This window comes from Megachile rotundata, chromosome 8, assembly GCF_050947335.1.
Source record: "Megachile rotundata isolate GNS110a chromosome 8, iyMegRotu1, whole genome shotgun sequence".
In the NCBI taxonomy this organism is placed as follows: domain Eukaryota; kingdom Metazoa; phylum Arthropoda; class Insecta; order Hymenoptera; family Megachilidae; genus Megachile; species Megachile rotundata.
In genome coordinates this window covers 7927000-7949556 of record NC_134990.1, presented here as the reverse complement: position 1 = coordinate 7949556, position 22557 = coordinate 7927000, and the positions used below count along the sequence as shown (strand labels likewise).

At 33.1% G+C, this 22557-nt stretch overlaps 1 protein-coding gene and 1 long non-coding RNA gene across 3 annotated transcripts in view; one reads left to right on the top strand and one right to left on the bottom strand.

Moving 5' to 3' along the window:
- nAChRa7 (nicotinic acetylcholine receptor alpha7 subunit) overlaps window positions 1–22557 on the top strand; it is a 317950-nt gene that overhangs the window by 198476 nt on the left and 96917 nt on the right. For both annotated transcript variants that reach the window (XM_076535177.1, XM_076535178.1), the window contains exon 3: window positions 17798–17842. In XM_076535177.1, the coding sequence (XP_076391292.1) occupies window positions 17798–17842 (45 nt within the window). The remainder of the gene's footprint in view (window positions 1–17797; window positions 17843–22557) is intronic.
- The window catches only part of LOC143265092 (uncharacterized), a 200374-nt gene that overhangs the window by 174248 nt on the left and 3569 nt on the right, over window positions 1–22557 (bottom strand). The gene's annotated exons all lie outside the window — the stretch shown is intronic.

Sequence of the window (22557 nt, the reverse complement as noted above, 5' to 3'; positions counted from 1 at the left end):
ACTTCCCAAAATCCCCAAATTCTGCAAATTCCCCAAACTCCCCAAACTCTCCAAATGCCTCAAATTCTCTAAATTTCCCAAAATTTCCAAATTCTGAAAATTCCCCAAATTTTCCAAATTTCCCGAAATTGCCAAATTCTCCAAATTCCCCAAAATTCCCCAAATTCCCCAAATTCCTTAAATTCTCCAAATTTCCCAAAATCCCCAAATTTCCTAAATTCCTCAAATTCTCAAATACTCCAATTTCCAACCTAAAAATCCTTAATTCCTAACCCAATTAAATCTAAAAGTCTCCACGTCCCAAATCTAAGAGTATCATTAAAGCACCGCAAACTTCCAAAGAAAAGAATCGAAATATCTCACAAAACGTTTTTCACCCTATTACATCCGTGGAAAAAGGTTTTTCTGAAAACGATGAGAAAGTACTCGTCGAGCATTTAATTCTAGCATGACCACGATTTAAAGTTGCGAGGTTAATCTTGCGGAATGGCCGACAGCGTTACAGTAGAGAGTGAAATACTGTCGACCCGAAGAGAAAGAAATTCGCTGAACGCAAATTTCAAGTTTCCTCAAGGTTGCACAGCCGTAAACGGGTCGTCGGAAATCAGCAAAAGGCGAAAATATGCGGGACCCTACATCCGATTCCTTTTGCCACCGAACTTGAAAGCGATTACAAAGCTTCCTTCGAATCGACTATTCAAATACGGGACACGACACTTTATCGCGAGAGATTGCTTCGAATTATTTAGCGGAATCCTCCGCGTTTCGTAACAACAGTCGCTGGAACATGAGGAACGAATTTAGGGTGAACTCATTTTATACTGGAGGTATTGTTGTATACTGTGGTTGTCGGGTTTCAAGTTTTTAAGTTGTCGGTTGACAATTGTTTAATTTGTCAAATTATCTAATTTCTCAATTTAATTAAATTTATAAGTCTCAAAAATTTCTAAATTTTCAAATTGACAAGTCTTTAAATTGTTAACTCTTCAAATTCTCACCTTTATAAATTGTCAACTCTCTAAATTCTAAAATCCTCAAATTCTCACATCACCAAATTCTTAATTCTGCAAATTCTCACATCCCCAAATTCTCAACTCTCCAAATTCTGAAATTTCCAAATTCTCAACTCTCCAAATTCTCAAATTTCCAAATTCTCACATCCCCAAATTCTCGACTCTCCAAATTCTGAAATTTCCAAATTCTCAACTCTCCAAATTCTTAATTCTGCAAATTCTCAAATTTCCAAATTCTCACATCCCCAAATTCTCAACTCTCCAAATTCTGAAATTTCCAAATTCTCAACTCTCCAAATTCTCAAATTTCCAAATTCTCACATCCCCAAATTCTCAACTCTCCAAATTCTCAAATTTCCGAATTCTCAACTCTCCAAATTCTCAAATTTCCAAATTCTTACATCCCCAAATTCTCAACTTTCCAAATTCTCAAATTTCCAAATTCCTAAATCTCCAAGTTCTCAACTCTCCAAATTCTTAAATCACCAAATTCTCAAATCTCCAAATTCTCAAATCTCCAAATTCTCAACTCTCCAAATTCTCACATCCCCAAATTCTCAAATTTCCAAATTCCTAAATCTCCAAATTCTCAAATCCCCAAATTCTCAAATCCCTAAATTCTCAAATTCCCAAATTCCTAAATCTCCAAATTCTCAAATCCCTAAATTCTCACATCTCCAAATTTTCAAGCTTTAAACTTCCACCGTTTCCAAAATCCCACTTTATTCAAATTTACACTCTTCCAAATCTCCAAATCCCAAATTATAAAAATTTCTAAACTTCAAATCTCCAAATCCCAAAATTTTTAAAACTTGAAAAACTGCAAATTTCAAAATCTCCAATTTTTCAAAACCCCACCTACAATATACTTTATATTTAAAAGTTATAATAAGAACAACAATAAAAATGTTTCGCAAATATTTCTCTCTGAAGTCATTTGCACCAGCGTTGAATGAAATAATAAATTAATCAATGTATTGTTCTTGTGTGGTTCATCGAAATTGGTGATCTGATATGCAATAACCTAATATTAGTTCTACACACACAGCTGATAGCCGCTAGTGTGCCACCAATTGTGGACATTTATACACAAATCATAACTGCTAAATGTAATCGGATACTGTTTGTTCGATAATATTAAATTATTCGCATATCAATTGACAGACAAAATTTTGATTCGTATTGCAAATATTGTGAAATGGGGTTAATGCAAACCTAACCTAACTTATTATCGAAATAAATAACCTAACCGATCAAAATTTTATTTCATACCTGTTGTTTTTTATAAACTTGCAAATATTTTATGATAGTTAATACAGCTTCAAAAAGTGTACAAATGTAATATAAAAAGTGATTGTAAATATCTGTAAAATACAGCTTCAAAAACTGCATATATGTAGTATAGAAATTGTTCGTAAATATTTGTTCATTAACATTCATTGGAAAATATACATGAAACGTATGAAGATGATTAAGATAATTATATAATATAAAAGTTTGTCTATGCATTAAATTATATACTTAAGGTAAATTACAAATAATTCTTAAACATCTGTCTATTTGTTAAAAAGTAAATGAAGATATGTAAATTTGCATCAGACTGTAGATTGCTTCTCTGAATCCTAAACACTCTTTTATATTATTAGTTACAATTAGGAAACTTGCAATTTAATGACACATATTTTAATAACCAGTTATTCGAGCCTTGATAACTTCTTTGTCAATAAAAATAAAACAACAAATGTCTATACATAAAGTTTCTGTTAAAACATAACCTCCCTTTTAATATCGTTGATAAATCGTCAAATAAAATTCTAAACATTCTTTTGTATTATTAGTTACAATTAAAAAACTTGCAATGTAATAAAACATATGTGTATACCTAGTCTTACTGAAACGTCAGTAATTTTTTTATGAATAAGAAAGGATTGCACGTAAAGTTTCCGAAACATAACCTCCTTTAACATCATCAAAAACCATCCAATGTTCAACATTTAAAGAAGCATAAATTTGAAAGGTTAATTTTGAGAAAGAGACCTCCAAGCCATTTGTACCCACGACACGTATGTGTACTTCGCGAACATTAATTGTTCAACTTGTTGCTCACTTATGTAGGAGACTTGAGCTTTTTTCAAGTATGAAAGAGAGAAAAAAGAAAACGAAAGGAATAACAAGGGTGGAAAAGAGTCCGTGTCGGTGTGGTTACATGACCTTTACGTTCCCCCGGGGAAATTGCCATGGTAATTCCATCTTCTTTGCCCGAAACTTCTCTACAACAAAAAATTAACATTCGGCCCTCGTCTAACCTAAACCCGGGACGTTTACCGGCACTTACCAAACTTTCTGCAACCTTGGTCCACTTTATTTATATATACACGACAAATATTTTACTCGGTACACTTATATTTTAGGTTACATTTTCATTTATTATATTCTAGTTTATATTTTAGAATGTTTTATATTATATTAGATGTTTTATATTTTGATACTCATGTATTTATTTTGACATTTTCTTTGAGACACGATAGCAGACTATTTTGGTATAAAATTGTGATGTAGGTTCAATATTAAAAATGTGACAGCTTGCATTTATTTTGTTAATAAAATGACAATTATTGTAATTTTGTCGACCATATTTTATTTGAGACGCAACTGCAAATTATTTTCGAATAAAATGATCAATACATGTTAAAAGAAGAACAGCTTATTAGGTGTATTTATTATATCATTTAACAGAATAAAATATACAACCAGGTAAAATAAACGTCATAAAAAAAATAAATCAATAACTAAAACTACACAAATTCATTTCACATCAAAATAGTTTATAATCGTTAAACAACCTTTCATCTTCAAAACCAAACTATCACTCCCCAAACGCATAATTGTCGAGTTAATTTGAGCAAGTAGGTTCGCGAAGATCTACAGGTGTTAACGAAAACCACGGGTAACGAAGTGGTGGTTGGAAGAAAAAGGGTGGTGTGAAATACAGATGGCAAGAATGGGGTGAGTACACGAACACATCGTCGTAGAACAAGTGTAACTTCTAGTTAGACACAAGAGACCAGCCAGTGGTTTCGCCACTCAAGTTTGGGGTCGGCGACGAAGTAAATTCTGCTCACCTCTTAACCATCGCGATACCGTCTCAAAAAGGTTGAACGTTCCTTTAAGAGCTCTGCACCGGTATACGTTTTCACCTGTGCACTCTGTTCGTTATAAATCAAGCGGTTAGAGTTCGACTCGTACCGGGTTCTCGGCGACGACAAATCGTCCGGGTACACAATTTTTCTGCTTAAACGACATCGAACTATTATGGCGGGGCTTCTACCGATTTATGTGTCGCTTCAATGCGAAAGAATCTCGGTATCTTTGCAAGATTTTTCGTAGCAATTTTATTGTTGCGGAGAGAAAGGATTTTTAGATCGATAAACTAGGGATGAGGGTTTAGATCGACAAACTAGGGTAAAAGCTTAGAAAATAAAAATTAAGAACAGTCAAAAATTGAACCTAAATAGTTTCTATTTAATTGGAAATTAAACATTGGCAGTTGTATTAAAACGATAGATATCTCCATCTAATACGATCGATTTCCTAAAGTACGATACACAATGGACCATTACATTAGCAAGTAAACCATATTCGCATTCTCGAACTTCCTGAACCCATTAAAAGTGTAAATCAGTTGGCATTCCTATGCGTCCGGTGACCAGGACTTGAGATATGTTCTAAGGCAGAAGGAACTTCCTATATGTTTGCACAATAAATTGAAATTCAAATGTACACTGAATCATGTACACATATAGGTACGTATGCATGCATGTATGTATGTATGTTCGAGAGCAAACATGATTTACGTAATACACGTGGCAGAAATTCACTTTGTTTTACGAATTTCCGGGACTGAATGAAATATCACCAGAGATCCGAGCAACACATCTGGCTGACGTTATTTATTCAGCTATTGTATCGAAGAAAATTTACCGATGACGAATTTCATTTTTAAGACAATTTTATATCGTTCTTTTCTTTATGAGAGCGTATGTGTTACCGTGAAAGACCGAAATCTGGAAAATGTCGACTTTCACCGGTGAATGTCAACATTCACATAATCGCTTGGTGTATGTCCGAAATATTTGCTAAATACTATTTCTGATTTACACCGGTAAATGTCGACATTCACCATGCACTAATGGTGAATGTTGAACATGTCGGAGATTTATATTTTTTTCTCGTAATTCAGTCGCTATAAAACGTCACAAGGGTGACGTAGCTTTTTCGCTTCTCTTTCTGAGAGGAGAGACCAAGAATTTAAAACACATAGTACATTCTAAGCATACGTGTTCTTCCTCCGTGACCTATTCTGGCATGAGTTTCATATAGTATACTGAACAATTTTTCATTGGTAACATAATACTGTATATTCGTTTCCCCTAATTTTAATGGTACAATTAATTTCCTTTCATCATTAATTTTTAAAACGTCAAAACGTTTAATCGTCTGTATTCCAAAAGTGTGTTGCACTTAGTTTTAGCAGAAACCACTTCAGAAAGTATTTTAGAGTACTTTTCTTGAGAAAAATAAAAACAATTGTCTTCTCGTTTACCCGCAATTAATGCATTTAACTTTTCAAGAAAAAGATCACGATTTACTGCAGTATCCATTCGGTATAAATCACGGTATTAGAAAAAAAAATTAAGAAAACGTTGTTCGCATCATCAAAGCTTGCGTAAGATTGACAAAGCTGACTGACTCCCAGCAGAACACAGGATTTGGCGGGAGAGAGCCAGTCGCTTCTTTGTCGGCTCCTCTCTTTTGGACCTCCACCAGAGCATATCTGTGATTGTCGACATACACCGGTGAGGGTCCGAATGTACAAGAATGTAATAAAATATTCGATCTTTCATCGACGTATTTGGTATGTGTTGACATTCACTGGTGAAAGTCGACATTCTCCAATTTCGGTCTTTCACGGTAACATATGTACTGACATCAACACATGAGTTAACGCATGAAGAGTTAAGAGTCACAGCTCCGATTGGTCGGAATAGAAAAATGGACGCCTCACGCATTTTCAGCGGAACAATTGGCTTTCCGCGGTCACGCACATTTAGGCGAAAAACAATGAGTCGGCAAACGTCTCTCTAGTGAGCGAGATAGCGCGAATCGCGTTCGGCAATTGTTATTGTCATTATTATTCTTATGTGCTTGTATGTAATGCTGAAAGTGTTCACGGTGGGGATAGAGCTTCTTTTACTTTGGGTCCTCACGCGCCAACTCGTGGATTGACATTCGTACGTAAATTATTACGCCTAAATTGGAAATTCACGCGTACCAAAAATACGAGAAAAATTGACAATATTTGAACTGCGAGTGCGTCACGAGTGCGTCGCAGCTCACACGCCAACTCGTGGGACATAAGTACGTAAATTATTACGCCTAAATTGAAAATTCACGCGTACCAAAAATACGAGAAAAATTGACAATATTTGAACTGCGAGTGCGTCACGAGTGCGTCATAGCTCACGTGCCAATTAGTAAGACATATATACCAAGTTTTAAATTATTTAAAACAAGTGGTTGGAGTTTGCGGATGTTTAAAAGATCGCATAAAATATTTTCTCTAAATAATTTGAAGAATTATCTCAATTCACAGATCGAACTTATTTGGACAGAATATTCAGTTTCTAGGATTAACATATAATTATCATAGGACAATCCATATTTCTGACCGATTAACTCTTCGTCATAATCAATTATCGGAAAGACGTCAGTGTAACGTCCGTGATGACAATGTTTGAAATGCAGTTCATTGACTCTAGGGATTAATTTGATGACATCGGCTATTGACAGACAGAAATTCAAGTTAGATTATCATTAATATATTATCACATCAATGTGACATTTTTCAAAATATAGATACACTTCACTATTTAACTCGATGAAAAATATTAATCCTGTCTTTCGATATTAATAACCTCAAATCAATCAATAAAATTTAATAATGGCTTATCTATATTTGTTAATAATCATTTTGTTATGTGAACTTCACTAATGATTCTAGAAAATTAAATACAATATTAATTAAATCTTGTATAAAATTAAAGTCTTCCATAAGATTAAATAGACCTCGTCAACAGATGTTTATTTTGATTAATCTTATTGATGATGTATATACTACTAAATAAATTTTGTTAATAGATCTTTATTAAATTAAATGAATCTATATTTTGTTAAATGATGTCGCCAAAAAATTTCTGTTCAATTGCAACACACCACAAATTTATAATTGCACTAACTTGTAATTAATTTTTAGTACTGCATATATGTACACACATCAACAATTATATATTTAAATTACTTTAACAGTAATCGAAGACGAATAACTCTAAACTGTAGTAGAATGGAGGTCAGTCAATCATTTGATCGTCATAGCTAAACACGCAAATTGACCACGCGACGTTATGGCATTCCCGAAATGACTACTACAACACGTTATGCTATTGCTCCGTTGTTACATGAATGCACATACCGTTGCAACTCCTCAGCCTCGATAGTCTGACAAACAATGCACCCTGACCTACAAAGCCTTAAGAAGCACCTACGTATTCTGCATATGGTACACATTTGTCAACAATCCTTGCGATTCTTCGATGCATTGTCTCCGGATTCTGTTAACAGCGCTACAATAATCACTTTCGTACTCTCAGATATAACGACAAATTTCATTCTAATCAAATTTCATAATTATTTATCAGCTTCAATTTTTTTTCAGATTCTCAACTTTTCAATTTTTTCATTTTTCAATGATTCTATGGTTCAATTTTTAAATGATTCAGTGATTCAATTATTTAATGTTTTAATCTATAGATTTATCGATTTTTCGACTTTCAATTTTTCAATTCTTCAATTTTTCAATTTCTTAATTTTTCAATTCTTCAAATCGTCAATTTATTAATTTTTAAATTTACCAATTCATTAGTTCATCAATTTACCAGATTCACATATTCTTTAATTTTTCCATCTACGAAAATCAGAATTTCTAAGCCTCCAAATTTTACAATTAACAAATTATTCAAATTTCCAAATAATTAAATTCCCAAACACCTACACTTCCAAACTGCCATATCTCCAAATTTCTAAACTTCCCAACATACTTCAATCTCCTTCAACCTTTCAAACACTCCAATTTTTCAAAGTATTATACATAAAAATGCACATATAACTTTAACGCACGGACGACAATTTTGAGAATGCATGCAACGTTACTCCCAGAACGTCTCGAAAACTTACAAATACGCTTTGATCGTGGGAATTTTCAATTTTAAAAGAAGCACCGCGGCGTGGCACAGTAAAAAGATATCCTCCGAGACGATTCCGTTACACTATATCCGGATGTAGGTACCATAACTTAGAGATACATCGCAGTAAAGACGAATTTGCGATTCATGTTCCCGCAGGAGTTCCCGCGGATGCACCGCGCAAATTCCTTGCAAAGTCGTCTCGAAGGCTTTGTCAAGCAATTCCCATTGATTTGGAAATTACATGGTGGTCTGACTTCGTTTCGGTACTTTGAATTTGCAAGAAAACGAATCGCATACAAACAGCTTCATTTGATTTACATAGAAAAATTGATCTTTCTAAACTGCTTCTGGGTTACTCCCTTGTCGAATGAATATTGACTGTCAATTATTTTTGTAATTTTGGAGGTTGTGGTATGCAAGATTGAACGGAACATTTCTTTTGTATGTCTGTTCAGAAAGATACAGCAGTATACTTTGATTAAACATGAATGTACATAATGGGACGGTTTTTGTCTAATTGAAAATGTTTTATATGAACAAATATATACAATCGTTGCATTTAATAGTTGTAATTGTGATAAACATGAAGATGATCCACTTATTTGTCCAGCAGGTTGCAATATCATAAATGCTTATTTCATCATGTTTATTTAAATTTCAGTAACCATTTTACTTGGACAATTATCAGGTAGTTCTATATGACCAAGTTCTTGAATTACTGTTCTAAGTACCTAGACTTCAAACAAATATAATAATGACATATATAACATATCTTCAAGAAGCTTGCAATAAGTCACATTTTAAACTTGACATGTTAATCCAAATCTTAATAATTATTTGTTTAACTATCAGATAGTTCTATGTGGCCAAGTGTTTGAACTGCTATATTAAGTACCTAGACTTCAGACAGATATAATAATAACACATACAATTTATCTTTAAGAAGCTTGCAATAAGTCACATTTTAAACTTGACATGTTAATCCAAATCTTAATAATTATTGTCTAAGTATCAGGCAGTTCTATGTGGCCAAGTGTTTGAACTGCTATATTAAGTGCCTAGACTTCAGACAGATATAATAATAACACATACAATTTATCTTTAAGAAGCTTGCAATAAGTCACATTTTAAATTTGACATGTTAATCCAAATCTTAATAATTATTGTCTAAGTATCAGGCAGTTCTATGTGGTCAAGTGTTTGAACTGCTATATTAAGTGCCTAGACTTCAGACAGATATAATAATAACACATACAATTTATCTTTAAGAAGCTTGCAATAAGTCACATTTTGAACTTGACATGTTAATCCAAATCTTAATAATTATTGTCTAAGTATCAGATAGTTCTCTGTGATCAAGTGTTTCAACAGCTATATTAAGTACCTAGACTTCAGACAGATATAATAATAACACATACAATTTATCTTTAAGAAGCTTGCAATAAGTCACATTTTAAACTTGACATGTTAATCCAAATCATAATAATTATTGTCTAACTATCAGATAGTTCTATGTGGCCAAGTGTTTGAACTGCTATATTAAGTGCCTAGACTTCAGACAGATGTAATAATAACACATACAATTTATCTTTAAAAAGCTTGCAATAAGTCACATTTTAAACTTGACATGTTAATCCAAATCTTAATAATTATTGTCTAAGTATCAGATAGTTCTATGTGGCCAAGCGTTTGAACTGCTATATTAAGTACCTAGACTTCAGACAGATATAATAATAACACATACAATTTATCTTTAAGAAGCTTGCAATAAGTTAAATTTTAAACTTGTCATCCACATAAATAAATGTATGAATAAGTGCAGAGCTAATCGTGTCAGTTATAACGGAGAACCAATAGGAATAAACGATCACCTTGAACAAATACGAAGATAATTTGAAAGGACTTTGACGAACGGTTCCGCGATCGATGAAGCTTAAATTCCTGCAATCCGGAAGGATAATAATTTAGGTCACGGGGAATCGTGCAAGGAAGATACACGTGTCAAGTGGCGATATCAAGATTCTCATGTACATGTTACAGAGCTTGTGGGCGGTGATTGAAATGACCGCAATGCTCTGCGGCCGATGTTCAGTTTCAGCCAGGAACGGAGATTCTGAACGTTTCTCCTTCGTTCCATAAAATCGGAATAATCTGAATAAGTTGCTACGAAAGTCGGCCATAAATCAAACTTTCAAGTGGTCCATGAACATCGTACGGAATAAAATCAAACTAGCAGCTATGAAATCGGACAACGGGAAAGTTCTGTAGGGTTAGGAGTCGAGAAAATATCTTTTGTCTTATGATCTTTCATTTTTCTGGGAATTGTTAGAGATGGGAGATCGATCATGGATTGGAATGTAGGAAACTTTATTAGACACATTTTTAGATTTGGGTTATAATATTTGTTCGCAGTCTGTAGACTGGAGTCGTGCAGTGATATGACTACCTAACCTAACCTAACTCAAGCGATGGCGCGTGAGGTCGGTTCACAGTAGAAGTCTATCTCTAACTTGAAAAGTGTTAGGAATTTTTTAATTTTCAAGTTTCCGAATTTTGGAGTCGCAAAGTTATTTACTCTTCAAGTTTCTGAATTCAAGTCGCAACATTTTTGAATGCTAAGTTTTTATACTTTGAAGTTTCTTAAATTTACAAGTTTCTGGGGTTCTTAAACGTCTGAGGTGTAGAATTCTAATTAACCTAACATCAACTAATTTAACTTAAATTCAAAAATTCTTAAATTCCTATCTTCCTATGTTCCTATCTTCCTAAATCCCTATCCTCTTAAATTCCTATCCTCCTAAATTCCCACCTTCTTAAATCCCTGACCACCTAAATTCCTAGCTTCCTAAATTCCCACCTTCCTAAATTCTTATCTTCCTAAGTTCCTATCTCCATAAATTCCTATTTCCTAAATTCCTATTTCCTAAATCCCTATCTTCCTAAATTCCTACCTTCCTAAATTCCTGCCTTTCTAAATTCCTAAATTCTTAAATTCCTAAATTCTCAATTCCCCAGTTTCTCAAATTCCCAAATTCTCAAATCCCCAAATTGTCAGTCCTTTCTATCGTACCAAATCCTAAGAAAGATATTTCCTTCAACTTAAACAAATATTCTCCCCGCAGCTATATCTTCCCAACATTCTATACTCGTACCACCTCAAATATTTGAGATACCGTATCTCCCAAAATTTCAAAACAAATACAACTGTTACATTTCCCTTTAAGCTCGCAATTTGCGTCACAAGGAGCAGAATTCACACCGTCCAGCTCCAAGTAAATATTACAGCAAATCCAAACAGAAGGACGATCAGGATTCGTATTACATTCACGAACAAAATGGCGGTACATGGCTGCCGAGCGGTGCCAAAAGCAGAGGAAAAAGTACAGGAAACGAAGCGAAAGATAAACGAGTTTCTCGTCTAGTCAGAGTTGTTGGCATCCAGGGCAATTCTGAGCTATCTGTGCCACCGCCTCGTGGTCGAACTTTTTATTTTCCCTTTTTTTCCCCTCCTCTTTGCTTCTCGTTACCCGAACGCGGATGCTAAGTCACCGTCTAGTTAAAGTTCCAGACTTCGGCCTGGGACACTCGAGAATTTCGAAAAGACCCGTCTTGGAGCCTTCTTTGAACGGCGAGAAAAAGGACATCAAAGAATTTTACTACAAAACGAAATCTCGTCCTGGGTTCGTTTGCTTTTTTCCTTTGCAACGGTTTATTGATTTAACGACGAAATCGTGGCGCAAACACGAGCTTTGAGGCTTGAAAAACGATTTAACCTTTTGTTCGGACAGCATGTTACTGCGGGGTATATTGCGGTTGCACCACGGATCCTGGGGAATTTGCATCTGAAATTTTTCGGAACTCTCCAAGTAGAACTGCGGAATAGTTAACACATCTAGGGAAGTTTAGACTCATTTACAAGTTACGGGAATTGATCTTCTTTGGTGCATCTAATGAGATGTGCTTGATTTACTTATGCGACAGTAGTTTAAGTAAGGTAAGAGGTTTAGAGAACTCTTCTCACAGAAATGTTTTAAATTTCTGGTTAAATTCCGAAATTCTTGAACTTTAAATTGTGATGCCTATAAATTAAGCATAAATCTTCAAACCTCGAAATTTCTAAATCCAAAAACTCTCCAAATTCTCAAAACACCATATTCTCAAATCTCCGAATTTCAAATCCCTCGTCCTCTCAAATTACAAAAACCCATTAACCGTACTTTACCCCGTCGAGCAACAGTGAAACGAAAGTCGTTTAAACGTTCCAAGACTTCCACAACATGCCTTCCTTTTTCTCATTAGAGTAATTTGAAAGTGATTTTTCTTAGTATCCTTCGGTGTACATTAGAGAAGTTGAACATTCGGTGCTTCGTCTTGCTTTTCAACGTCCAACACAGTGACAATCGGACATTTCTCGAGTCCAGCTCCATTTTCGAGAAAAGTACGGGCTTTGGTCTTTGGCTTATCCCTTTGCTCTTCCGCGAGATAAACTGTTTTTCGATAATTGGATCTTATCGTTTGCTCTCACCCCTTCTCGAACAGCGCAAACACCAGTCGAAATCCCCACGGTTGTTCGCTGCCTAATTTACCACATCGTTAGAATTTTTTTCTATCGATACCTTCCGTAATTCGCGCTAATTAATCGGCAAACCTTAATTCACGTTAATTAATCCGGGCTACAATGTTATTTATGCTGATAGTTATATGTTGGGGTGTTTTGTCGAGATTTAGGTGTCTAGTTATTTTATTTTGGGGATTTCGGAATTTGGAAATTTGGGGATTTCGAGATTTGAAAGTTCAGATATTTGGAAAATTTAGGAATAGGGACATTTAGAAATTGGGAAATGTAGGATTAAGCAAATTTAGGAAATGGGAAGCTTGGGAAATGAAAAATTTAGTATTTGGGAAATTTAGAAATTAAGAAACTTGGGAATTGGGAAATTTAGAAATTTAATAATTGGGAAATTTGGAAATTGGGAAACTTGGGGAATGGGAAAATTAAAAGCTGGGAAATTTAGTAATTGGGAAATTTAGAAATTGGGAAACTTGGGAAATGGGAAATTTAGTAATTGGGACATTTAGAAATTGGGAAATTTGGGAAATTTGGGAAATGGGAAATTTAGTAATTGGGAAATTTGGAAATTGAGAAATTTAGTAATTGGGAAATTTAGTAATTGGGAAATTTAGAAATTGGGAAACTTGGGAAATGAGAAATTTAGAATTTGGGAAATTTAGAAATTGGGAAACTTGGGAAATAGGAAATTTAGTAATTGGGAAATTTGGAAATTGGGAAACTTGGGGAATGGGAAATTTAGAAGCTGCGAAATTTAGTAATTGGGAAATTTAGAAATTGGGAAACTTGGGAAATGGGAAATTTAGTAATTGGGAAATTTGAAAATTTGGAAACTTGGGGAATGGGAAATTTAGAGTTTGGGAAATTTAGAAACTGGGAAATTTAGAAATTGGAATATTTAGGAAATGGAAATTGAAAAATTGGGAAATTTTATATCATTAAACCTTCAAAAGCTACATATTAAATATTACCACATATCAATAATATAAATAAAAGATAAATGAAATTAACAAAATATTCTATAATACAAAATGAAACAATAAACTGATGAAATGACAGCATATTAGTTGAACATAGTTCTACTGATCGGATTATCGATCGATACAATAAATAACTGGCCCATTCGAACATAGCATCACGCGAATGATTGGATCGGGACAAACATTGTCTATTAAGGCGGATTACAGAATGGTCGAACAAAACTTATGCTCGGTTTAACGTTGGGTTCGCCGTCGAATCGACGTTCGTAATATTGTAAGACCAGATTTAAATTGACCCTAAGCTCCATGGTGTTGCCTGCGTACAATGCCATAGGGAATTATATCCTAACCTCGGCATCTTGCATTATTCAGTCGTTTTGCTAATTTAACTCTCTATAACTCAAATTTATTGTGTCTATAGAATGAAACAGGTAACCGAGGTATTATTCTGCTGAAATCTTCCTTTGAATACAAACAATTTAACTAATAATAACTAATGATAAAAAGTAACTGAGTAAAATGATAAAATGAAGAACAAACTAAAATTGAAAATACCTAATGAATAATTAACAAAGTTTTTTGTTGTAATAATCTGTAAATGAAACTATGTATGTGACTGCAAATATGAATATGAATGTAATGGCATGTTTTTATGTATACACAAAAATGAAATTTATAAATCTAGTTATATTAAGTTACTAAAAAATTTTGTTGTTAAATTTGTCTATAAATGTAGTTATACATACATGAATATAAATACAAAGATAAATAGAAAAGATGTTATTACATTTACACAAAAATAATACTTATGAATCTAGTTATATTAAAATTAAGTTCCTAAATAATTTTCTTGTTAAATTTGCATATAATTGTAACTTCACATATATGATTGTAAATACAAAAATAAATATAAAAACATATTATTACATATACACAAAAATGAAATTTATAATTCTGGTTATATTAAATATGAGTTACTGTCGCAATTATCTACAAATGTGTATATGTATATAAAATATGTCTATCTGTCAATAAATATAAATAAAAAATAAATATAAAAATATCATATTACATGTACACAAAAATAAAATTTAGAAATCTAGTTTATGAAATATTGCTTCCCGGTTTCGAGATCCTGGCGAAGAGAAATGTTGCACATTTTTGGAAATATCTACCTCTCCTGATCAAAACAGCACAAGATAAACAAGGACCGTCCGAGCGTACCAATTTTCCGCCCCAAAAATCGGACTCGCAGTATTTGGTCACTAACCTTGACCCTTAATATTTTAGAATATTTCAATATGTTATTGAGAACATTAAAAGATATTATATATACAAGAAATTTCGAAATGAAAAGAATAAAATAAGTAAAAAAAAAAACAATTTTCAGTAAGAAAAACAATCGATCGTTCATCAAATCGTAAATGAAACGAAAGATGTCCCTGTGTGTTCTTCGGGACAGCTCGATGTAATTGATCTAAGTGATTGATACGCAGTCTAAAATCCAACTAAATTCGAATCATAAATCGTTGGAGAATTGAATAAAATGATTATAGAGAGATTCCCGAAATGCAATAATATTTTTCTCGTACTCTATTGAGTTGAGTACCGATGTCAACCCAAAAGATGGTATGTAAAGTTCTCAGACGAAAGTAAAAGAAACTACGTCTATCTATATCTTAAGAAGTTTTAATAATTTTTAAATTTTTAACTTTCTGAGCTGCGAGGGCACAAAATTATTCATTTTTTAAGTTACTAAATCTACAAGTTGCAATATTCTGAGTGACAAGTTTTTATAATTTGAAGTTTTTTAAATTTGCAAATTTCTGGGGTTCTTAAGCGTCTGAGGTGTAGAATTCTAATTAACCTAACCTAACATAATTTAATTTAAATTCCAAAATTATTAAATTCCTATTCTCCTAAATTCGCACCTTCCTAAATTCCTATCCCCCTAAATTCCCACCTTCCTAAATTCCCACTTTCCTAAATTCGTATCTTCCTAAATCCCTATCTTCCTAAATTCCCACCTTCCTAAATCCCTATCCTCCTAAATTCCCACCTTCCTAAATTCCCATCTTCCTAAATTCGTATCTTCCTAAATCCCTATCTCCCTAAATTCCCATCTTCCTAAATTCCTATCCCCCTAAATTCCCACCTTCCTAAATCCCTATCCTCCTAAATTCCCACCTTCCTAAATTCCCACCTTCCTAAATTCCCACCTTCCTAAATTCCTATTCTCCTAAATTCCCACCTTCCTAAATTCCTATCTTCCTAAATCCCTATCCTCCTAAATCCCTATCCTCCTAAATTTCCACCTTCCTAAATTCCTATCTCCCTAAATTCCCATCTCCCTAAATTCCCACCTCCCTAAATTCCTATTCCCCTCTTTCCTTCTTCAGAACATCTCGATGTAATTGCTTCGAGTGATTGATACGCCGCCTAAAATCCAACTAAATTCGTATCATAAATCGTTAGAGAAATCGATAAATGATTACAAGGCGATTGCCGAAACGCTTCGCCCAAGAGCGTCGTTATTTTTCGACGTAATTAATGATCGACTGCGATTTTCTTTCTTACGCGTCGCTGATCAGAGGAGAGATAGATTTAGCTGGCTTATTACATTTTATTAATTGCCACGATCTAGTTAGTAATCTCCACCGAGCTCGATAAACAAGGTAACGAGCTACGAAGATCCTCCGTTCAGATTCATTAAGACTTCTACGTCGAGGAATGATTATTTTCGTTTTAATTAAAAACTTATTACCGACCCTGAGACAGTTCTGAATGAATTACGAAATTCTGCGTGTTATTAAAAAAATTCTGCGTCGTTGATGGAAGGAAGTCGTGAAAATATTTTTATTGTGGGTTCTGTTAGCTGCTTTGGTGCGTTTTTAATTTTTGGGGTTTGAGGTTTTGAGAAGGTTAGAAATTTGGAACATTTGAGAAATGGGAAATTTGAGAGAGGGGAAATTTGAGAAATGGGAAATTTGAGAAATGGAAAATTTGAGATATGGGAATTTTGGGAATTGGGGAATTTGGGAATTTGGGAATTGGGAAAAGGAAATAGGAAGTTTAGAAGTTGGGAAATTGAGAAATTGGGAAATTTAGGAATCGGAAAATTTAGAAATTAGGAAATTTAGAAGGTGGGAAATTTGGGAAATGGGAAATTTGGGAAATTTGGGAAATGGGAAATTTGAGATATGGAAAATTTAAGAAATGGGAAGTTTAGAAGTTGGGAAATTGAGAAATTGGGAAATTGGGAAATTGGGAAATTGGGAAATTTAGGAATCGGAAAATTTAGAAATTAGGAAATTTAGAAGGTGGGAAATTTGGGAAATGGGAAATTTGAGAAATGGAAAATTTGAAATATGGGAAATTTAAGAAATGGGAAGTTTAGAAGTTGGGAAATTGAGAAATTAGGAAATTGGGAAATATAGGAATCGGAAAATTTAGAAATTAGGAAATTTAGAAGGTGGGAAATTTGGGAAATGGGAAATTTGAGAAATGGAAAATTTGAAATATGGGAAATTTAAGAAATGGGAAGTTTAAAAGTTGGGAAATTGAGAAATTGGGAAATTGGGAAATTTAGGAATCGGAAAATTTAGAAATTAGGAAATTTAGGAGGTGTGAAATTTGGGAAATGGGAAATTGAAAAGTTGGGAAATTTAGAAGTTTGATAATTTTGTGCAATTAAAGATTTGTCTAACCCCAATTTTGTCAAATATTAAAATATTAATTTACACACATATAACCGTTTATATATACATATATTATTAAATTAAAAATAGGTATAGCTATTTACAAACTTCTGAAATATTTCTTTACAAATTAATTCATAAAAATATTCTGTTCTACTTATTCGGAAATATAAATTAAGAAAGCAATTTGTCATTTAATAAACGCTAATTAAAATGATAATTTTCTGTGTTACAGGATGAAAAGAACCAGCTGCTCATTACGAATCTTTGGCTCAAACTGGTAAGTTCTTTTTACCAGTAAATCACTAGCATATAATGTATACGCTAATTGAAGTTAAAAATAAATTAACAAACTATTAAATATAATTGAATGCATACATTAATTAATAACATGTAAAGAATTAATTAATTTCTTAATTAATTAACGTAATAATAATATTAATAATATCAGTGCGTTAAACAGTAAAATTGATAATAATAATAATATTGAATTAATTAATTCTTTACTCAAAAAAAATATTTTTCTTTAAACAGACAGACATTTAAAAAAAATACATTAGCACATTTTTACAATTCAAAATAATAAACTTGTGGACCGATCAAATAATCAGTTTGACAATTTTTTAACGTCAGTTATGTTAATATGAAATAATTTCTAGGGAATCAATGCTTCTAGAATAGTATAAATTTAGAAAACACTTCTCAGGTACTCTATACCAATTATTACGTCCAATCGAATGGAATCTAATTGAAATCGATGAAAAATTATATCGACCATCTCGAAACGATTCGATTATCTTCTTGTTTCTCATTTAAACGCTCTCGTACGACGTACTCGAGAATTTTTTCCAGTGTTCCACTCTTAAAAGCAGTGCTACTCAAAAGTAGCCATAAACGAAGTCGTAAACGTTCGTGTTTATTAAACGAATATTTAGAAATATAGTCCGTTTCAGTGAAAACTTTTAAATTAAATTAAAAATGTGCTTGAATAACGACAGCAAGGGGTTTCATTTAATTGGCTGCAAGATAATTTCACGGTAACTTCGATAATTTTAATTTAATCCTCTAATGAGTAGAATTAATTATGTAGAGATATATGCGGTGTTTTTTAAATATTGAATGTTAAATTGATAAAATCGGTTGAGTGTATAATTAAATTATTTTAATAATTTCTTCAGTACTTACTTTTTAATGAATTTTTAAGTTACAATAAATTTTGCAATGTTTTTTTAATAAATTTTTAAGAAGCTTCAATAAATTTTCCAATACTTTCCAATAACTTTTTAAAAAGTTTGACAAAATTTTTCAATACTTTCTAATAAATGTTTAAAAAGTTTCAATCAATTTTTCAATACTTTTTAATAAGTTTTTAAAAAGTTTGAAAAAATTGTTCAATAATAAATAAATAAATTTAATAAATTTATTTACTTTTTATTTACTATAATTTACTTTTTAAGAAATTTTTACGAAGCTTCAATAATTTTTCCAAAGTTCTTCCATAAATATTTAAGAAGCTTCAATAAAATTTCCAATACTTTTCAATAAATATTTAAGAAGCTTTACCAACATTTTACAATAATTTTTTAAAAAGTTTCACAAAAATTCTGTCGATACTTTTCAATAAATTTTTCAATACATTTCAATAAATTTTTGAAAAGAGCAAAGTGGAGAGTACGATTCCAGATTTAAAATGTTTCAGCATCTGGCAATATATTGAAAAATAACTATGCACATTTAAAACTGTATTAAAACATAACACGAGCTGCAGTAATTCTTGTAGAACATGCACGGGTCGCTGGTGTACACGATTCAGTGATTTCGTGTTTTGTAAAATTGAAAAACGAATTATAGGTACAACCTGTATTACGTCTTTCCTTCATTCTTTTTTTAATTTCATAGTACAAAACTGTACAACTTTTTCGCGTCAGATGTATTTTCGTTTAAATTGAAATTTTTTTTATTTTTCGTATTGGAATTTGATTGTGAAGTTTTTCTTGGAATAAATATTTTGCGTTTCAAGATTTAATATACTGCTTTGACGAATGCCAATTATAAATGATATACTGCTTTGATGAATGCCAATTATAAATGATATACTGCTTTGATGAATAATAATTATAAATAATAATTATAGTTTAGAAAAATATAATATATGTGATATATATATAGATATGAATGTAATGTACTTACCACAGATAAATACCAACCATAAATATTAATAGTAAATATATATAGAAGTACATGTATTAATAGATATTGGTATATATGTATATACATTTTTGTATATAAATTTGAACACTAAAATTAATATTTCAATTTTAATATTAATTTTAATAATATTTCCAAACGTAATATTTCAAGCTAGTTTTTAAAAAAGATATTTCCAATATTCTTTATTAAAAGAATAAATGATAATATTGTTATTACAAACAATAAAACTTCCAAAAAAGTACTTTAATTACAAAAAAGATTGAATTCATCAAATAAACATTCATTCAATCAATAAATCTTGCATGCGCTTAAAGGCATAGTCTTGCACTTTACAAGATAAACAAAAAATATAAAAGAACAGGATTAATATTAACTTTTCCGCTTTAACCTTAAAGTTTCGAGAGTCTAAGCTTAAAGTTTCTTAAGCTTGAATTCGATATGAACTTAGCCTTAGGAGCTTATCTTTTAGGGTTGTGTTTCAAAGCTTCGAAGGCTTTAAACTTTATATACCAGTATCTACCACGATTTTTAACATACGTGTCATGAAATACGAATAGTAAATTCAATTAATAAAATCATTAGAGCATAATTACATTTTTTAGAATTTTCGAAAGTAAAATAAAAAATAAATTAATTAAATATTATTATTCACAATTTCTGAAGTCTCAGATTCCTACATTCTCAAATCCACTTCCACAACTTCATATTCTCAAGTCCCTAAATTGCCATGTCCCAAAATTCCACATTCTCCAGATCCCTAATTTCCCAAATTCTACATTCCCCAAATTCCCAAATTCCCAAGTTTCTAAGTCCTTAAATCTTCAAATCTCGAAATTCCTAAACATCTAAATTCTCAAATCACTAGATACGATATTGACCGCATTTCCATATCTAACAAATTTCCATATCCCAACCTCCCTAATCGCCGCATTCTCCGTTACCCATCTCCACCCCATCACATTCCACTTCCCAACACAAATACATAGTTAACCTTCCAAATCCCCAAATAAATTATACCACTCCCCAAAAAAACTCATTCCAAACTAACCACCTCATTTTGTATTACATCCAAAAAAACCAGCGCTATCCTCATTTCTGTAAGAACTCCCAGATCCCACCATCTTCACCATGATCCTAAGAGCTTCCAGCTACCTTCATCACGCCTTAAACTTCACTCTCGAGTGCAAAATCTTGAAAAACTCCGGGTAATCTCAATATCTCAGTCAGAGTTGGTTCACGAAACTTCTGGAAGTACGAATGTCCCACAAGTTGGCGCGTGAGCCATGACGCATTCGTGACGCACTCGCAGTTCAAATATTGTAAATTTTTCTCGTATTTTTGATACGCGTGAATTTTCAATTTAGGCGTAATAATTTACGTACGTGTGTCCCACGAGTTGGCGCGTGAGCTATGACGCACTCGTGACGCACTCGCAGTTCAAATATTGTCAATTTTTCTCGTATTTTTGGTACGCGTGAATTTTCAATTTAAACGTAATAATTTACGTACGGATGTCAACCCACGAGTTGGCGCGTGAGGACCCAAAGTAAAAGAAGCTCTATCCCCACCGTGAACAGTTTCAGCGTTACATACAGGCGCATAAGAATAATAATGACAATAACAACTGCCGAACGCAATTCGCGCTATCTCGCTCACTAGAGAAACGTTTGCCGACTGTCATTGTTTTTCGCCTAATTGGTGCGTGACTGCGAGAGCCAATTGTTCCGCCGAAAATACGTGAGGCGTCCATTTTTCTATTCTGACTTCTATTCTATTCTATACTCTTCACGTCAGCTTCGCGCGCCAACTCGTGGGTTGACATCGGTACTCATTCGTTAGCGTCCATTTGGAATATCAGAAGACAGTATTTTAAAGTTCGGCTCGTGGTCATAACAGATTCTTATCAACCGCAAGTATTAATAGAGTAACAGGCAACAGGTACTACCCCGGCAGAGTGGTTGAAGTGGTGCAGCACCCTTATTAGGGTAGACTGCCGTAATATTTCCTTTCAGGAGGTTTCGAACCGCACTTTAAAACGCTTGTCGTTGCTCATTTCCAACGGCTTATACCTCGTCAATCCTCGTTCTCATCCGCAACCCTTATCAAGCTGTGGCAAGAATGGCTCCGCCACGACCCAAATTCGTGGTTAACGATTCACCGATGATGTTTTGCTCGATTGACAAATCGACCAGCTACCACCACCCTCGTACCTGTCCGTTAACAGTTACAATGTAACAGAAACTGCATACCCTGAACCCACATCCATTGATTGCCGTTTAGCAATTCAGAAATCCATATTTCAAAGGGAACAAGAACTTTGATGTTTCCGCCTGAATTTGCTCGAAAATGAACGGAATGGAGCAATAACTTTCGAACAATTCTGTGTACACTACAGAGCATGGTTTGCTGCTATGGGGAAATGGTGATTTCAGGGAGAAAAGCTTCATCGCGAGGTATTATGCTCCGCAGTTATCGAACATCGAGCATACGCTTAGAGTACTACGATACCGGGTTTCTGGACCCGCGTTCAGTTTTAGGGATCACGGATTAATGAGCGACTACGGCAAATTAGGAAATGTTGCGGGGAGGTTTAAAATAACTAATGAATATTCATTTTTGTACCGTTGAATATTCATTTTTATTTTTATAATTTTTTATAATCTAATTTGCAAGTTCACATATTCAGATGATTGCAAATTCCTCCTGCAAATCCTCAGCTCGATAAATTCTCTAAACAACAAGTTCTCACATCTCCAAAGTCCCAAGTTCTCAAATTTCATACAT